Source organism: Schistocerca piceifrons, chromosome 2 (genome assembly GCF_021461385.2).
Source record: "Schistocerca piceifrons isolate TAMUIC-IGC-003096 chromosome 2, iqSchPice1.1, whole genome shotgun sequence".
Classification (NCBI taxonomy): domain Eukaryota; kingdom Metazoa; phylum Arthropoda; class Insecta; order Orthoptera; family Acrididae; genus Schistocerca; species Schistocerca piceifrons.
The window spans coordinates 180,510,892-180,529,977 of NC_060139.1; the positions used below are offsets into that span (position 1 = coordinate 180,510,892).

General features: G+C 36.4%; 1 protein-coding gene across 1 annotated transcript in view; it reads left to right on the plus strand.

Annotated features, from left to right (window-relative positions):
* LOC124774876 overlaps positions 1-19,086 on the plus strand; it is a 76,738-nt gene that overhangs the window by 41,332 nt on the left and 16,320 nt on the right. The window contains exon 6 of the mRNA XM_047249524.1: positions 5,582-5,733. Coding sequence (XP_047105480.1) covers positions 5,582-5,733 — 152 coding nt within the window. The remainder of the gene's footprint in view (positions 1-5,581; positions 5,734-19,086) is intronic.

Consider the following 19,086-nt stretch of genomic DNA (forward strand, 5'->3'; position numbering starts at 1 on the left):
ATTTCACATCTTCAAAATGGTGTTTTCAGTGTCGTATTTGGAGGCCTGTACTGCGGGGTATGAATTTTTTTGGAGAAAACAAAAAAAATAAGTGTTTCTTACTTACGCCAGAATTTTAACATGTGCTAAATTCAATAACATCCGAGACTATGGAGGTAACCACCCGGCTGGAAGTGATACGCATTATGCCAAGTGCAATGTGACCACTCAATGGCAGTAAATGTCTGTCATCAGAACATCCTCAACTTACCATGTGATCTTGATTCTTCTTCCTCAACCAACCTCTCTGACACAATCTCCTTGAACTGCGTAGATGGATTTTGTCCTTCGATCATGCTATCCTCTTGGGTGAGATCTTCATCAAAATCAAGTCAAATTAACAAAGAACTTGTCAGTAAGAGTCCAATTATCAGTATGATTTTGAGTCCCCTGTAGCCTGAATGCACTGATTTAGTTGGGAGTGGCCTCTCCTGAGGCAAGGCGGCCCATAACTGTTGTAACTGATCCTTGATATTCTTGATACTGATATTGGCACAGTGTTGATATATAAGATGGTCCCTCATGTGCTCTATCAGGAATGGATTTGGGGTTCTTGTTGGCCATGTGAATATGTCAGCATCATGCAGACAATTCTTAGAGACATGTGCCATATATGGATGAACATTGTCCGGTTGAAAAACGGCTCCACGATACTGTCACATGATAGGTAACACATGAGGGCACTGGATGTCTGAGACATACCATTGTGCCGTCTACTCCCTCAATAACTACTGGTTGTGACCTGAAGCAATACTTGATGTCTGCCCTCGCACTGACACCAGGTGTAACAGCATTGTGCCTCTCCAAAACATTGGAAGAATAAGACACTTCTCCACGTTGCCACCATACTCACTGGTGATCGTCATCTAAGAGAGTGCAGAGCAGTGACTCATTGCTGAAGACAATGATGAACACCATTCATCAGCAGTCCACTCTTCCCAGTCAACGACGCCACTCCAAATGCAGTCTTTTGTGTTGTGGTGTTATAACAGCAGCCTAAACATGGAATGATAATTCCCTAGTCCTATGCTGCAAGTCTCTGAGTAATGTGCAGGATGACACAGATTGTTGCAAGGAGTTCATTACTTGTTCTTGGATGGCAGGCACTGATGTGAAGGGGTTACAATGAGCTTGGTGCACTGTATGATGATTGTCCTGTTACATATACAGGAGTAGAGTGGGAACTAGGTCCAATAAGTGCAGAATGCCCTTTCAAAGCATTCATCTATTATGCAATCAATTAAATAAAAACTTAAAACACAGTAAAATTTAAGCATTCCTTTGAACCATCTTTCAAATTTTTACCACCACAGTTAGTACATATGTACACAATACATAACTTGAATTAATCTTATCATCTTCTCAAGTCAGCTGGTCCACCATCACAATACAGTCAGTACAAGTGGACACCTTAGTTGTATGCAGTGGAATAGTCCACAGAATCATGCCGACACAAATAATACAAATGATATCACAATAGACCCATCTGAAAGGAAAATTATATTAGAATCTGACCACAGAAACATTCAGTAACAACTCCCTTTGTTCGTAGTGCCTGCACTTTTCCCTTTGACAGCCATACCTTAAAACCGTGACAGTAAAGAGTGCCCAGTTGTATAACAGTGTAAAGAAGAATTCCAGCCACAAGCAAGATACCAATTATTAACCAATAATCTAAATCCTGAGATATACTAAAAATGACAACATTCATCAAGTAATGCAGTCTTAAGGAGAAGTGGGTGCACTACATTTCAGCTAATAGCCACCTGTAACACGACAACAAACATTTGACTCTAAGAACCAATAAAAGATCGTGGGAACTCACTCAGCTTTACTACAAATAATGATGTAGGCTCGGTGTGAGTTTAACTACACCCAAGTGCTTGGGTGCACACACATAACTGACAGACATTGTTTTTCCAAGCACCATCACAGTGTTATAAGCTAGCCTCAACAAATTAGCATAAAACAAGCGTGTACAGAAATCAAGCCTGCAGTCTGAAGGCATTTACAACAAACACTGGTCCACTTCATTAATGAGAACCTGGCACTCAACACAAATTACGTTTGGTGGTTCCACAAAGATTAGAATACACAGATCATCTAACAAGTCCATGGAAAGTACGATAAACAGCAATAAGGCTCACCAAAAATATCATGTTCCTTTTCCACTGCATGCCCAGCTACACACTTCAGCTGTGCAATATTGTAGCATCAGCATATCCATTGGTCAAACTATTCACTGGATTTCAGCTATATAACATGCTTCCAATGCACATGACATACAATCCATCAATCAACTCCTTAAGGTACCCTTTTAACAGTCCCACATCATGTTGTACCAGTTGCTATTGCTGGTTGTACATGTGTGTCTGATTGTTTGCTCCAACTGACCTGTGCCCATCCTCTCCTCCTGCCACTGCCTCCCAACGGCACTCATGGTGGGCTAGCCCGCACACTGTGAAAATGTACCAGTCCCCTGCCACAAGCAAAGGTGTGCCAAATTATGGCACACTCCCTTGTGGTGGTTGGGTGTCATCAACAGGAACCTTGATGATCGGTATATCTGCCTTCATGTTCACATGCAGTTTAACATTGTGCTACCATCACATATAAGTGTCACATAAATCTGGATACTGCCCAGTTTGACTGGCCAAACAGAATGGTTTAACACTCTTCAAAAATTTGTCTGGTACTGATAACACTGTCTTACATGAATATGCAGCATCTCCTTGTCTTTGACATCTGATGTTGCTCACACCCCTTATGTACTTTATCATGTCTGGTAACAACACTAAAAATGAAAAAAAAGCAACTAATGCCACATGTCACAGAGACATATACATGTATGAAGTTACACATTGATGTCTGACCATCTCTCCTGGGTGCTTTACTTTTTTGTCAGGCAGCATATGTTTAAACCATGTCTATGTTGGAGAAGTACTGGCCACCAGGTAGTTTTAACATTAGTTCTTCTATTCATAGAACGAGATGCATGTCAGTGACCAATTGTGGGTTTACAGTTGTTTTGAAATCACCACAAACATTTGGTTTGCATAAAAGTACCAACAGGATTCTCATTGACTAGATGGAATAGAAGTGAGGATATCATATTTCACTAAGAGGTTAACTCACTTTTGAGGTCTTCTCATAATGCTGCTGGGACTGGTCTGGTTTCTAAGTAAAGAGGTCTTGGAAAAGAATTGAACTGAATATGAACTACATAACTGCTGACACATCTTAAACCTGTAGGAAAGAGATCAGAAATTTGAAATCACTGAATGGTACCTTTGTAGATGAAAAATTAATACAGCCTATCATTTGAAATCAGAAGTTTTGTAAATGTTGGTTGCCAATATGTTTTTTGTCCTTGGTGAGGGAACAACTAAAAATATAAGTGATCACTTGACTTTCTCGTACAACACTGTTACTGTAATTTTACTGAACTTTGCACAATATGATGTGTTGTTTGCTATAGTATCTTAGTCATCATTATGTAGGTTGGGGTGGCTGTGAACCAATCTAGATATAGACTTGCTTCTTCTCATTTATGATGGGGTCTGGTACACCAACATCAACAAGAAAATCTATTGACTGCTTGTTAATCATTAATGGAAGAGAAAACTTTTGTAATCATGGTGTGAAAGAATTCAGCTGTGGTTGAAGTACATTTATGCTGTACTGTTGTCAGGACTTAGTTGCCAAGTTTGACTCAATATGACTTTGGCAAACTGTCCCTGTGTATTAGTACTGCACACAGATCATTTCCTTGTATGGGCACTGAGTGTGAGAATGATTTGAAAAACAGTTTAGGCAATTTCAGTACAGAGCCTTGGGCTGATTAGGGTTCCTGTGAAGTCTGAAATATGTGCAGCTGCTGTGTGGATCCTCTGGAGCTTTTATTATCTACATATCAGGCTTTGCTCCCAAATTTGATAATGACATACTGCATGTGTTCTGGTCTTTCTTGCAGAGAAATCATATTAAGTTCATCAAAATCTTCCTTTACTGCAGCTGACATTACAAATTATTTTGCTGTTTCTAATTTTTTGCAGTTTGCTAGATTAACTGCCAGTGCAGAAACTTCCTTGTTAGGTGCATACCTAATTATTATTATTATTATACACTATTTATAAATTTCATTTTGACATTTGAGTTGATACTACTATGTTGGGCCTCAACGTCAGCTTCCCACGCAGTGTGTGGTTAATCTGATTTCTTATGACAATGAAAAAATGTGAGTGTGTTTGCTACAACATGAGTTTTCCAATAATTCTATGCATTCGACCTTAGTAAGAGGTTACAATTTCTGTAGAAGACACATTAACTGTTGGTTATTAGCTAATGAAAGTGCACTGCATAGCTATGTCACTGGTACTACTAGTCTGGCAGTGAAACAACAGACATCTGTAGTACAAGTTCAGGTCTCCATTTTCTGGATGAAATGGTTGTTGCACTGACATGTTAAGCAGCTGTAGTATGTGATGCTGTTGTGCAGCCTTCTTAGCTTTTTGTTACACGAGCAAGCTGCTCCTCTTCTGCTGTTCCAGTTGTTGCAATTGATATACCTGTTGTTGGGTATGTGAAGTTGCAATTGTTGCTGCCACAGTTTCATCAATATAAGATCCTTTTTAACTGTAAAATTGGTCTGTCAGCCTATCACGTACACTTCATTGGAGTCCTCACTGTCATGCAACTGCTTGTGATGGCTTAGCAAAAGAGATTTATTTCATTATCTTTTACACAACTCAGAATAAGCTAATAGCATGCAAACCGAGTCCATACCTCGATGTCATAACCACGATAGATTGCAATCCATCAAGAAAGTCCATAGTCATGTCCAAATAGAATCAACTGCCAAGTATAACAGTTTGAATAAGTAAACACAAAATAGTGATAACTCAAAACTAGGCAGAATGGAGCACAGAATCAGTAAGAAACGTAAACAAGAATGCAGCACATTTCAGAGTGATTGTTCTCAGCTACATAATGAGTTATATTAGTTGTATAAAGTCAGAGGCTCTAGCCATGTAATAGCCTTCTTATTATGTCTCATGGCACTCGACAAAGTGTACTGCAGTGATGATCTTGTGCTATCAACTTTGTTGTCTGGAGACAGAGATAAAGCGGATGCAAGTCAATAATTTACTCAGTACTCCTAAATCTGATCTTTTGGATTAAACTGCAATATACAAATGAATATTCTCATTTGTTGTAACTGCGATTATCTTCTTGGGTTTCTTGCAGAATCAAACCATAGTGTTCTGTGACATTTTGTAAGGAAATAACATGTCTTGTAAAGCATCATGGACACACTGCAAACTGATGAGGCAAGAAAGCCTAGGAAATTTTACTGCTTTAAAATTGTCTTATTTCTGCTTGTGCTTTTTGGCTTATATTCTTTTTTATACTGACCCATAGATTTGTCAAATAAATTTAATAATCTATTTACTCTTATAATAAAATTTACCTCAGCACTTATTCGAATATAAGTCTGATTATGAGACTCCAGATTTGTAATACTGTTATATTTTTTTTACAGCTGCAGGAAGTTGTTGTTGATGATACAATTGGTCAACCTTTTGATGTGTATTACTGGGATATTAATCTTGATGGTGTGAAAGAAATAGTTGTGACAGCCTATAATGGCAGCTATGGAAATGTGTATGCTTACACTGTACCAGAAGACTTCAGGTGAGTTACTATTCTGAGTGTTATATGTGCTACTCTGATTCTCTGCAAGACATAATTATAAAAATTGACAACATACCTTTGGCCGTGTATTATACTTTACATTTCTTTGTGAAGCAAGTTTGCTAATTATCTTTTTAGAGCTGAAGTTTTGAGATAATGTAATGTGAAAAGATTTAAAATTATTTAGGGAATGTAGGCCATCAAGGATGAAACATATTTATCTGACACAGCAGTAGAAAACGTCACACACAGTGGTCAATGAATGCTTTTAATGTCATAAACTATGGGTTTTGATGGGATTGGGATTAAAAATTGTTTTGAACAACAGTGAAACAGTTTTGTTTGTGGTTAATGAAATATCTGGCTGAGAAAATTGGGAAGACAGTTCATTTATATTCATAAGATACTGAAGTAATCACATAATCACAGTTCAAATAAATATTAAGAAGAGCAGGAACATAACAAAGACAAATTTGTTTTATATCTTACTAAGCAAGAATTTAAAACATTTAATTCTGTTATAAAGAATTTTCTTATGATTTACTGATTATAAAAATATAGTATGCAGCTATCAGATCATAGTAAAGTATTAAAATCTATCTTTTCCATAAAGTAATTTATAATTATCTATAGGTCTCATCATTTGAGAGGCGGTGTTTATTATAAAGCTGTATGACAAGTAATAATATCAGGGTGTATACGACCCGGAACAACTGGGAGATCTGGGAAAAACCTAGGAATTTTTTCATCTGGGAGAAAACAGGGAATTTTTCATTGTTTACATTTTCAGTTAAATTTTTATGATTTTCACTGGTAAGAACCAATACTCTAACAAAGGATATTACTGTATCCCGCTTTACTGCAGCAACATAACATGTTAAAAAAAAAAAAAAAGGGGAGGTGGGCAGTCTCCACGTGACCTGTGTTTACGTTTAGTGATTTTGCTGTTTCCTCTTCATTTATTGCTCTCACATGAAATGAAAGCAAAACAGATTTCCATGGCTGGGAGCTATTAAATGAATTAAAATACGTTCGCATAATTACGGAAAGCTAAAATATGTTATTAGTTTCAGGTTTTATTTCCACCTTTCTGACAGTCAAGCATTAATCGCCTTGCAGAGTAATGAAGTTATTTTTGTCAGTTTGCGAAAGAGATTTGGCTTTTATTAATCTTTTGCAGTGAGGCAGTTAATTTATTTGAAACGAAGTGTTTAATTTCACACTGTTGGCTAGTTTCAACTGTTCGCTGCATTTCAAGTGCACGTTTTCCATTTTCTAGCTTGTATGGTATTATGCCATAATAAAGAACCAAACAAGAGATAATGCAGTACTGGTATGAAGAAAATTTACATCTGAATCTGGACATACGAATGAGCACTTTAAGCCAAATTATGCATTTTAGTATGGTTCACAAAATTCCAATGCTCTTGAAGTATCCTATGATGACTTTCCTTTTATGACATAATGCAAGATCTTTTAATGTTTTACACGTACGAACATGCAGGCTTCTTGCGTCATCGTAGCTGCACAAGCGCAGTGACACCTGTTATCTGCTGCTCTCTGGCAACTGCTGAAATGAACCAATTTTTAACAGGTCACAGGAAAATATTGTGAATGGTGATTTGAAAAGCGTTACTTTCAGTGTAAATTTCCTTTTACACAAGATGAGCCATGTGCGAGAATGTATGATGAATTTCTTAAATCACAGAGCGTTTGACTCTCATTTAAAAATCAACTCTTTGAGGGCGACCATCTAGAACAATTTTGAGCCCAGAAGATCAGACATTTACATCGTTATTAAAAATTTTACTGGCACATTTCTGTGATGTATCTTAACATGTAACATGCGCAAGAAAAGATTAACATTATATGTGGAAGCTTAGCTTCTCTTGCAGCTTATTAATCTTTGAGATCACTATTATATGTAAAAACTTTGTTTTTCTTGTTGCAACACTATGTATATTAACTTAAACCATTAACTTTCCTTATTTGAGTGTTCACACTACTTAAGAGTGATCTTGCTATTGGCTGATTACATCACGTGTCCTACGCTGTCATCAGCTGGTGAGATCATGTGACATGAGCTACGACTGGCTTACAAAAGCATGTTGCAATCTCTATTTAAATGCTTCAGAAAGTATTATGCGGTGTTTGGTGAAATTCAAATTTATACCTTCGTAACACAAAAATGTGCAGCATACATGTTGCTGCACATCAAAGATCTTTCCAAAATGTGTTTTTTTCCCTCTGAGTTTCGTTTTGTAAGTGCCGGGAAATTCTGCATCGGTGTATAAAACAATAAAAATTCAAAGGATTGATAAGTTTTACAGTGCCAAGGAAAAGTATACTGTCACTTAACATGGAAAAAATGTATTTTCACCTGGGAGAAAGTGTATTTTCAACTGGGAAATCCGGGAAAAATCTGTGAATTTTGTTTCCTTGTCCATGTATACACCCTGAATTACTATGAATAATTTATAGATGTAAAAAAATATTCTCTTTGAAAAATAACATTTTAATCAAAGTAATGTAAGCGACCAGTGACAGACAAACAGCAGGTATGCAATAAAACATGGCAGCAAGTTGTTCTGAGTAGCAGTTTGGAAGGTAGGAGATGAGCTACTGGCAGAAATAAACTGGTGAGAATGGGTCATGAGTCATGTTTGGGTAACTCAGATGGTAAAGCACTTTCCTGTGAATGGCAAAGGTCCTGAGTTTGAGTCTCAGTCCGGCATACAGTTTTAATCTGCCAGGAAATTTCATAACAGTGCACACTTTGCTGCCGAGTGAAAATTCAGCTGGAAACAAACAGTTCTTGTTTCTCTGCAAGTAGGTCTAATATTTGTATGTCAGATACTTGTGTTAAATTTTTTATAGTAGTGGAGATTATACTAAGATATTATCATTGTATTTCACTTTGGTTTCTCCAATATACTGGTATACTTTTGGTTTAAAAAATTAAAGAAGATTTGATTTTGGCATTGAAACAGTTATCAAGCCTCCATGTCGTGTGTGAATAAGCAACTCTTAACAACATGAATAGCTAATTTTTTCTGCCTGACCACTAAAGTGTGTGTGTTTGTTGAAAACTTAGCCCTAAATAAATGCTACATTGACTAGACACACAGGAAAGTGTAGAATAACGTCAATGTATCCTACTAAACACAAGGAATTTTATGAAATAAAGTTTGCATAAAACCAGTCAGTACATAAAGAGAAAACATCATGTTAGTTAGATGAAATGTTATCATCAGAAGCAATGTTTATCAGAGTATAAGTAAAGTTTACTTGAATTTTCATTTTATAACATAATTGCAAGACATTTATAACATATACATTAACACAATAAATAAAATTAAACAATGGAAAATCCAGAATGGATAAAATCAGAACACAAAAAATAGTGCAATGCTAATAATTAACACTGGGAGAATAACACTGCACAGCTAGAGACTTTCTGTTTGCCAGGCACAGGAAATTCTAAGAATGACTGTTCCCTTAATGTCATATGTTGGTGAAAAGTTTTTCTTTTCCAGTCAGTAGTCATTAAGTACCAGTATATATGTTTAAGCCTTCTGTATATATGGTTTCCCACTTTCACCTGTATATCATCAACATACGCTTCCAACATATCACAATGTGCCATCAGATTCAATACCTTTACTGTTATTAACATCAGTTACTTTTCCATTACTTTAACATTCAGTTAATGATTGTGATCCATCACATTTTCACTACCATTTTCAGACAGTTTTTCTTCATATAGTGAATTTTTGTGTAGATTACTCAATCTTCCCTTGAGTCATTTATGAATCCATCTCTGATACTCTTTCCACCATTGTGGATACAGTCATTTACTTATTACTGCCAGCTTTTCTCGAAAGGGATTGTTATGAGACATTTTTCCTGAAGTCACCAAAATTGGGTTTTACACATTCTAAGTTTTGTTTGGTGTTTACATGACTTTCAACCGCCCTCCCTCCCCCTTTCCCCAATATCTGATTCGTGAGCAGACTTTGGCATTTCCAACACAACAGACTTTAGATAACTGACTTCTTCTTCTTACCCCCCTTTAGCATCTAACAACTTCACTATATCTGAGACTTCAGTCTCTTCTTTTCCTAACAGTATTTCTTCATCAGTTACGTATACAAAACCACATTGCTTCCACCTCAAGAAATCTCTTTACAAACTTAATTATTATTTCATTTCTCATTTCAGAAAGTAGATTATCTTTGCAGTGTTCTGTGAAATCCATCTCCAGGGAAACTTTTCACAGGAACATTAGACCAGTTGTTATATGCAGCCTGAAACAAACTTTTTGCCTTTCCAGTTGTTTTATTTAAAGTACTAACATGAACAGTATTTTGACTGTTGACAGTTTTAATTTGATCTTTTAATGTACAGCAGAAATTTCATCTCTGAGTCCTGGCTTTATTTCAATCACTTCCAGTTTTACTGTTTGCGATCTGGATTCTGTGTTAGTTAACCAGTCATCCGTCTTATTCTTTTCTCACTCAACTTGTCTACTTTTTCACTTATAGCTGTTACTCGTCCACCTAGCTCACTTCTGACCTCAGAAATCTGAGTGCTCTGTCCACCAACTATTTCACTTTTTGTTGCTAAAATGTAGCTACTTTTGCCCAATATATTGGCATCCATTTGAGCCTTTAGTTCTTTCTGGTTTATAATAATTAACTTAATTCTTGATGTTGATGTTGGTGTTAAAAGTATGTAGTTGGTTTTCCAAGTTCATATTCTGCACTGTAAACTTTCGTGATAGTGCTTATGTGTTTTCATAAATAAAAATGTTAGTCACAAATTTAGTTAAAATCTATGATATATTACTCAGCAGGTTCACATGAACTCATAGTCATGCACCATTTTACCATGTCACACTATTGTACAGTAGCCACAGTCCTGGACTTGCCACTATTGGACAATACAATAACGTAAAATACACATGACCATAAATCACAGCTGTCTCTCAGAATTCAAAACACCATCTCGACTTCTGGAATCTCACTAACAAACAAGGTGGATTTAGTCTTAATATATTCTAATGTCTTGGGTTGGTGACAAATGGAAGACAGTATTTGTGATACAAACAAAACAGATGTTGATTATTTTCATATACTAATTCTGCTTCCATGTAGTGATCATTAACTACAGAAATATAATTTACAGTTTCTGTGTTTCACACTTTGGAGACCAAGCCCAAGCGTAGCTCTGGCGACAACTTTTTGTATGCGAGTATAGGTTGGGCTGCAATTTTTTTGATGCACGAGCCATGTATTGCTCCCTAACTGGACTCATTTCTTATGAGAACAATGTGCGGATGTCTCACCACGTGTCCCTTGACTAATGTGGTCTTCTGTTGTCAATTTCTAGAATTATTTCACAAGAAACATAGTGAACTTAGCAGCTGCTGTTACAAATGCCTGAGTTACTATGATTGCATTGAGGCAATTTCATGCATGTACTCATTAGGTTTTGCAGTTTTCTGTAATTTTGCTACAAATATGTCAGTTGAGTGAGCAAGTAGTTTTGGAAGCTCAAGAGGAAGAAATTGCTCAATAACTCACCTCATAGTATTTTCTTGGGAGGATAGTTGCACTTTCTGTCATCATTATTTTAAAATTTGCAGTCCATCAAAGAACTAAAGTAAATAAGAAAAATAAGTCTTGGAGCTTGCTCCTTTTTAGTATGTGTTACTCTTGAAGATACATCAATTACATATGTGCTATTAATGCGTTAAATAATGGCATAAATGGCTGGTTTCCTAGGCCCAGTATTCTTCTAAGTGGCTGCTCTCCAAAGTAATAATGGTACAATGAATGTGAACCCAATAGTGGTTAAGAAAATTTTGATTTTAAAGTTTATTTTTCTTTGATAGTGACTTTCTAAGTTTGTGTATTACTTTAATAATGTAACCATGTAGATAGAATTCTTGTGTCAACAAGTTTGTAAATTGAGTGTGGTATGGAATTTTGATTTACTGTACAATTTAAATATTTCATGTTTTGATAATGGCCCAGTACAACAAGTTTGACAAGATTTATTATACACTGTCTTTTAAGCATTCTGATGAGCAACAAATTCTCACAAGATTAAAAAAAAGTATTTCTACAGTCTCTTACAAAAGTCATGGTCTTTATCAAAATGGACTGACTGATGTTCATGCTTAAATAGTTTGAGTCTGTTAGTTTTGAGTGTTTGTGTGTTGAAAATGTAGTCGTAATTTTGGTTCTTTAAAATCATCTTTTCTTTGCTGTTCATAAGAACATAAGTTGACTATTGCAACATTGTACAAGTATAGATATCTAAAGATGGTGTTGCAATTTTTAATATTTAATTTAAGAGTGTGCAAAGTTTTAGGACAGAATCTGTTCCAAAGCAACATGTGTTTTGCTGGTAAACACATGACCAAACCCATTATTGAAATACCCAATATATGGTCTAAAATTCTATACTATGCAGTCTTACGCAGATTTTGTTACTTTCTTGAGTGTCTCCTGTGTTACCGGTGCCCTTCTTCAATTGTCTGCACAGTCTCCCTGATGTGTGCTGTACCGCATCTGCATGGAATACAGTAGACACCTAATTTAAGAGCTCCTAAGTCATCTCTTGCCATATCTAATTGCACACATGTTTTCTGATGTGGACAGAAAACTCATTTAATGTTTTGTTGAGCTGAGACTCTGCTGATTTCATTCAATGCTTTGCCAGTGTATGTCAGTTACAACATTGTCTTATCCTCATCTCGTTCTATTTGCTGCTTCTGTACCTCCTACCTGAAAGCACATCACCATTATCTCCCACTGCCTTTGTTCTTCCTGAATAGGTCATTAAGGTGGTTGAGCCCCAGTGGCAGGCTTTCTTTATAATTCATAGGCCCTGTGTACCAATATATGTACCACACCCTCACACTGTGACGGCAGCTGGAGTTGTGGAGATACAAATCAGTATAGGTGGCTTTCCTCTACACACTGTGTCACAACTATGCTTGACTAGGATACTCAGAAATGGGAGTCCACTATTTGCTTCTGTCTCCTCAGTGAATTTGATACTGGGGTGCAGAGAGATCAGATTTTGGAGAAAGCCATAAATCTTTGCAGTCCTGTGTGGCCACACAGCAAATATATCATTGGCATATCTGGAAAGAAGTTTGGGCTTCAGTGCAATTCTTTTCAGATGTTTCTCTTCTAAATCCTTCATGAGTGGTGACAGAGGGCTCGCTATGTTTATGCCATCTGTTTGTTTGTAATAATCACCATTGAAGAGAAATAATGTAAATGTGAGGGCAAATTTGAAGAGGTTAGTTATTGTGGGGTTGAAGTTCTCTACGAACAGCTCAAGGGAATCAGCAAGCAACACTGGTGAAGAGGGAGACAACATCAAAGCTAACCATAAGGTTCTTGTTACAATGGCGTAATTCTTGTAGCCTTTGAATGATGTGTACAGGGTTCCTGATGTAGTGCTGACATTTATTGACGTATGGGCTTTGTACTGCATTTAGATGATTGGTCATTTGGTATGGAGCTACACCTATGTTGCTTAAAATAGGACATGGAGGAGTGTTATTTGTGAATTTTTGATAAGCTGTAGGGGCTCAGTGGTGCAGCTGTCTGTGGTCAAAGCTTCTTGATGGTTTTCTTTGCCAGAGACTGGCGTAGGATCTTGATGATGTTACTATTTACTCTACTTGGTCAGGTCTCCTTTTAATTTCCTGTAAATTGGATCCTCAAATAAGTTCTGCTATTTGTGATTCTATACTGACAGCAGAAGTAGTCGACCGACATTTTCTTTGTCTGCATGTCAAAATGAATATTTCAGGATCATTCCATAGTTCTCAAATGGGAGATGTTTCCACTTTGGGATGTTTGTCTTCAGTGGAATGGCTCTAGTGACTAAACAAGCATGTTTCCCAAGGTATCTATTCTACATCATTTCTCAGGAGGGTAGAAATTACTTGTTCTATGCCAGTGATGAAATCTGCATCAGCTGTTGGTGTTGGTGCAAAATTAAGCCCCTTTTTCAAAAATGGTTTTGCCATCTCATCAATCTCTTTCACCATGAGACTTGTTCTTGTTCATTATTGCTGTTTTTGTGGCTGCTGTTCTCTTGCTGCCAGGTGTGTGAACTTGGAGACTCATTTGGTTGTATCATTGTGTTGAGATCAGTCTGCCTGAACTCAAAAGACAGTGTCATCCAGTTCCCAAGAATAAGGAAAGAGTAAACAAGCCATCTCTAAATGGAGTATGAGCAATTCTTTAGATGTTGTGTCCAGTCTCTGACGAATATACCAGATCCTTTCTCATACACTTGCCAGACTTGCTTTTCGCGTGATCCAGTGGGCAGCCATGGTATTTGTATGATGGGTGATCCTTGTGAATATTGGTATTATGCCATAGTCTCAGCACTTCGTCAAGAAGGTGAGAGAGCTAAGGAGACACTCATTCCTATCATAAAGCTTATCCAGCTTCTTATAGAAACAGTTACTTCACTTTCAGTAAAAGCCAGCATTCAGCCAACTGAAGTCACTTCATCGCCTGAGAATGATTAGTACATCTACATTTCTGATCTTCAATTAATGTGAGTGTTGTTTTCATTCTTCAATTTGAAATTTATGCTGTGTGTTTCCTTCTTGTTCAACATTATTTGTTTGCTTATTGACTAACTGCAGACGTTGGTGAGGATTTCATTTTTTTTGCTTTCTCTATAAGGATTTCTTGTGTTTTATCTGTGATTACAGTTACTTTCATACACAAAAGATTTTTTTCCTTATGTAACATTGTCTAAAAAGGTACTGATTTATCTCTAGATCAACAATAGTTGTAAGAAACTATCTTGAGAAGTTATAAAAAGTGAGACAAAGACAAAAACAAGCGACACAGATGACCTAAAAATCAGGCATGGGAGTAACTTAATAGAAAATCAAAAAAGTGTGGCTGAAATTTTTAACAAGCATTTCCTGTCAGTAACCCAACAAATTGGCTGTAGGCCATCTGTTGAGGAAGCTATGACTTTATGTCAAGATGCATACTCCAACATAATACAAGAAATGTGCATTAATCCTATCACTGTAGAGGAAATTCAAACAGTCATCTGGTCTTTAAAGTGTAAGAACTCTGCAGGAGCAGATAATGTATCCAATAATTTATTGAAATTTTCATGTAAATGGATTAGTGATATTCTGTGCCATATTGTTGATGCTTCATTTCAACAAGGCATTTTTCCTGAAAGACTGAAGTATGCCATTGTGAAGCCCCTACACAAGAAGGGTGATAGAGCTGAGCTCACTAACTACCGCCCTATTTCACTGTTAACAGCCTTCTCTAAAATTCTAGAAAAATTAATGCACAATAAAATTACTGAACACCTCATAATGAACAGACTTATCAACAAGAGCCAGTTGGGCTTTCAAAGGGGCTGTTCAACTGAGGATGCAGTGTATACTCTTACAAATGAAGTACTTGAATGTCTAAATAAAAAAATGATAGGAATTGGTGTTTTCTGCGACTTATCAAAGGCATTTGATTGTGTAGATCACCACATTCTCATACATAAAGCCAAACTACTTGGAATAAGGGGTGTTGCAGGTAACTGGCTACAATCTTATCTTCAGGAAAGAAAACGGAAAGTAATTTTAAACAGCTCAGATGAGTCAAGGGATATCTCCACTCAGTCTGAATGGACTTCTATTAGTTGTGGTGTGCCTCAAGGCTCAGTTCTGGGGCCACTGTTGTTTTTGATGTTTATAAATGACTTACCATTGTGTGCAAGCCTGCCTTGCAAATTTACTCTTTTTGCTGACGATACCACCATCTTCATGAGTGGAAAATCAGATGTTAATTTCGAGGAGTCAGTTAACAACATACTCTCTGAAGTGATTAACTGGTTCAGTGTTAATGGTCTCTCTCTAAACTCAAGTAAGACAAATTTTATCCAGTTCCATACAAAACAAAAAAAAGTGAGAGAAATAAATGTAACATGTGGAAATCAACCAATAGAAAGAATGGATGTGTCTAAATTTCTTGGAGTACATACTGATAGCAAAATGAACTGGTCCTTCCATATACAACAGACCCTAAAAAAATTGAGCTCGGCTATGTATGCTATCACAATGATGTCTTCCATTGGAGATTTAACCACTATGAAGTCCGCATACTATGGGTATTTTCACTCTGTTATGTGTTACGGAATTATCTTCTGGGGAAATTTAGCTTTGGCAAAGAAAATTTTTGTGGCCCAGAAAAGGGCTATTAGAATTATGTGCAGAGTACCCCCTAGGACATCATGCCGTAACCTTTTCAAAAAGCTGCAAATAATGACCACTGTATCGCAGTACATATATTCGCTGATGTGTTTTGTAATTAAGAACCCTGCACAATTTCCATAAAATAAGAACTATCACAAATATAATACAAGAGGGAAAGAAAATCCTCATTGTGAACTTAAGAACCTGACAGTTGTTCAGAGAGGTGTCAAATGGTCAGAACAAAAATTTTTAACCATCTCCCTGACCAGATAAAATGTTTAAGAGAAAATGAATCTCTTTTTAAAGCAAAACTAAAGGAATATTTGTTAAATATGTCTGTTTATACATTATAAGAGTTTTATGATCCAAAAAGGGAAATAGCATTTAGATAGAATTATCCATCTTGTTAACAAAGAAATGTGCTTGCAATTTTTCTCCAAATTAAAGTATGAAATTTTGTATTAACACTCAAAGAAATCTGCTGTTATATGTACAATATCTGTTTTTCCTCTAAACTTTGTATTAACTATATGCAGTTATGTAGAAATTTTTTATATATTTAATGAAGACCGTTTTGTATCTTTTTGTATGTTTGTTGTTTTGTATGTTTGACTCGTTCCACATCTCATGTGACGTGCTCACAATACGAGATCTATGGAACATGAAATAAATAAATAGAATCTCCTATACTAATGAATTTGTATTTTGGATATGGTAAATTGTTTTACGAGAATACATCTCTACCCTCTGTCACTTCCTGTCAAGATATGTTTGGAACCATTCATTTGCTACTCTTATTATTCTTAATGATTCTAGATTCTTCAAAGACTTGGGTAGATTTAAAATATGCCTGTCACATCATAATTATTATCTAGTGCATGAAGTACCACATTACCTACACCCCCACAGAAACCCTTGTCCTCCAACAACTAGAAGAACACTTCAGATACCACATCCAAAAGTTTTCCAATTTACTGAAACCCTACTCCCATCTTGGAATGTCAGTGCCCAACAATATCTGTCTTACCCCCAACCATAAAATATCCTCACCCCTTTCTATATTTGCATGTCAACTTCTCATAGCACCTAGACATTGCCTTGCTAAAATTTTCCACCTGCTACATCCCCAAAACTCCCTCCCAACATCCTACAAAATCCAGAACCCAAACCAAAATCAAATACTGCTCTTCATCTAGCTACCAAAATCCTTCAGTCCTAGCCAAAGGCCTCACCTTTAGCCCCACACCCAGATTCAGTCATGCTGTATTTGTCAAAGACATTCTCTCCTTCCCTGATCGTTGCAGCAGGAAAACGTTTTTTTATTGTCAACCCCTATGACCAGAACTGACCAGTAGTCAGTATTGAACCTTATCTCTCCCAGTTAACACCTCCAACAAACTGTGACTCTTATCACACTCTCACCTATCCACCCCCTGGTCACCTTCCAGCAATTACTTACCACCAACAAACACATCTGTCTCCAGAGCTTCAGCTACTTATGTATGAGGAATGGGAATGAGGAACATCCTATCCACAATCCTTCCCATGCCTCTCAAAGTGATATCCTGCTGCCCATTTTAGTCTATGAAACATCCTGATACATCTTTATGCTTCATCTACTCCTTCTTTATGCTGTATCTATTCCCAGCCTCTTCACAAAGGGATCATACCCCTCTGGAAGATTTAGATGCAAGACCTGTCCTATGAACCCATCTGGCATTTTGTATTCCAATCATGTCACAGACATGTCCCATGCAGTTACAGACAGGGCTGCCTATAAAATCAGACATGCTTTCGCACAGCCTGTTATGTGGATATGACTGCCAACTGGCTGTCAGTCTGAAATGAATGTTCATCATTAAATAGTTGTCTAAAAATCATATATGTGATTTCAGTCAGTAAAACAGATTTTTCCATGCTCTCATACTAATTGTTATTAATATTGCATATTGTAAATAAAGTTCACAAATAAATGTATTATATGTCATTTACAAACTTACTTATCTTTCAGTGGCATCAGTTGCATAGGAGATATGTTATATTTTAGGAGTAATCATTATAAATGTCTTGGTTGATTCTTAGTAGACTGAAACACTCTTTGGTAATTCGTCGTACAGTTTATTCCATTATTTAATCTCAAAACATCTTGACAAAAGTACTTGAATTGCTAAAGAACTGCCTACAAAGAAGTTAACAGAAGAACTGTTTCAGATAACAATTAATTGCATGTTACATGTAGCAAAGCTTCTGGAATGTTTTACAAATTTCAAAATAGGAATTAGTTAAACTGAAGTTTCAGTTTAAATGTTACAAAATAGTGGTGTCAATTAAATTTAGTTTTAGTTTTACATTTGAACTTTTTAGAATGGTAAGGCTTGTGGATTACATTCTTATTTTCAAGTATTTTTCTTGGAACCCTCTGTTTCTGACAAAACTAATTTAATGATTAAATTTATGAGGAATATAATTAGGTAATGAATAATAACATTTTGATCATAATCTCCTAAACAAAGTTTTTAAAGTTACAAAATCTGTGTACTTCTCATTAAGTGTATAAAAGGGAAGTATTAATTACATCAATATCACCTATTATTACCTTTTATTGTTCTGTACTGTTCCAAAAGAAATGATGGGATAACAAATTTTGGTTATGAAATATTATGTTTACATATTGTGTGAACTTGTGACTGTGTAAGGTAATTATTGACAGATTGTAGAAATAATAACACTGTATAAGTCTGAAATTGTATCAAATAGTGAAACAAAGATGGTCCCAGTCTTTTTCAGAATGTGGATGTGGTCTATTTTCTGGTGTCTTACAGCACCCAATTGTAGGCACACTGCTGAGCACAACATGCTGCATTTTGAAGGCTGATTTACAGCTCTAGCCATTTGGATCCTACCTACCAACTCCAGCTTCTCTGACTACTGTAGATGGGAGTTGTTCTTGCAACACGTCTATTCATCCTTCAACCCAAAATCTTCCTGGTCTCAGTCTCTGCTATCACCTGTCCGAAACCCATCTCCTCCCTTGTCCTCATGCCCTCCATTTCAGTCTTTCTACACTCACATCCTACTCTTTCCAGGCACCC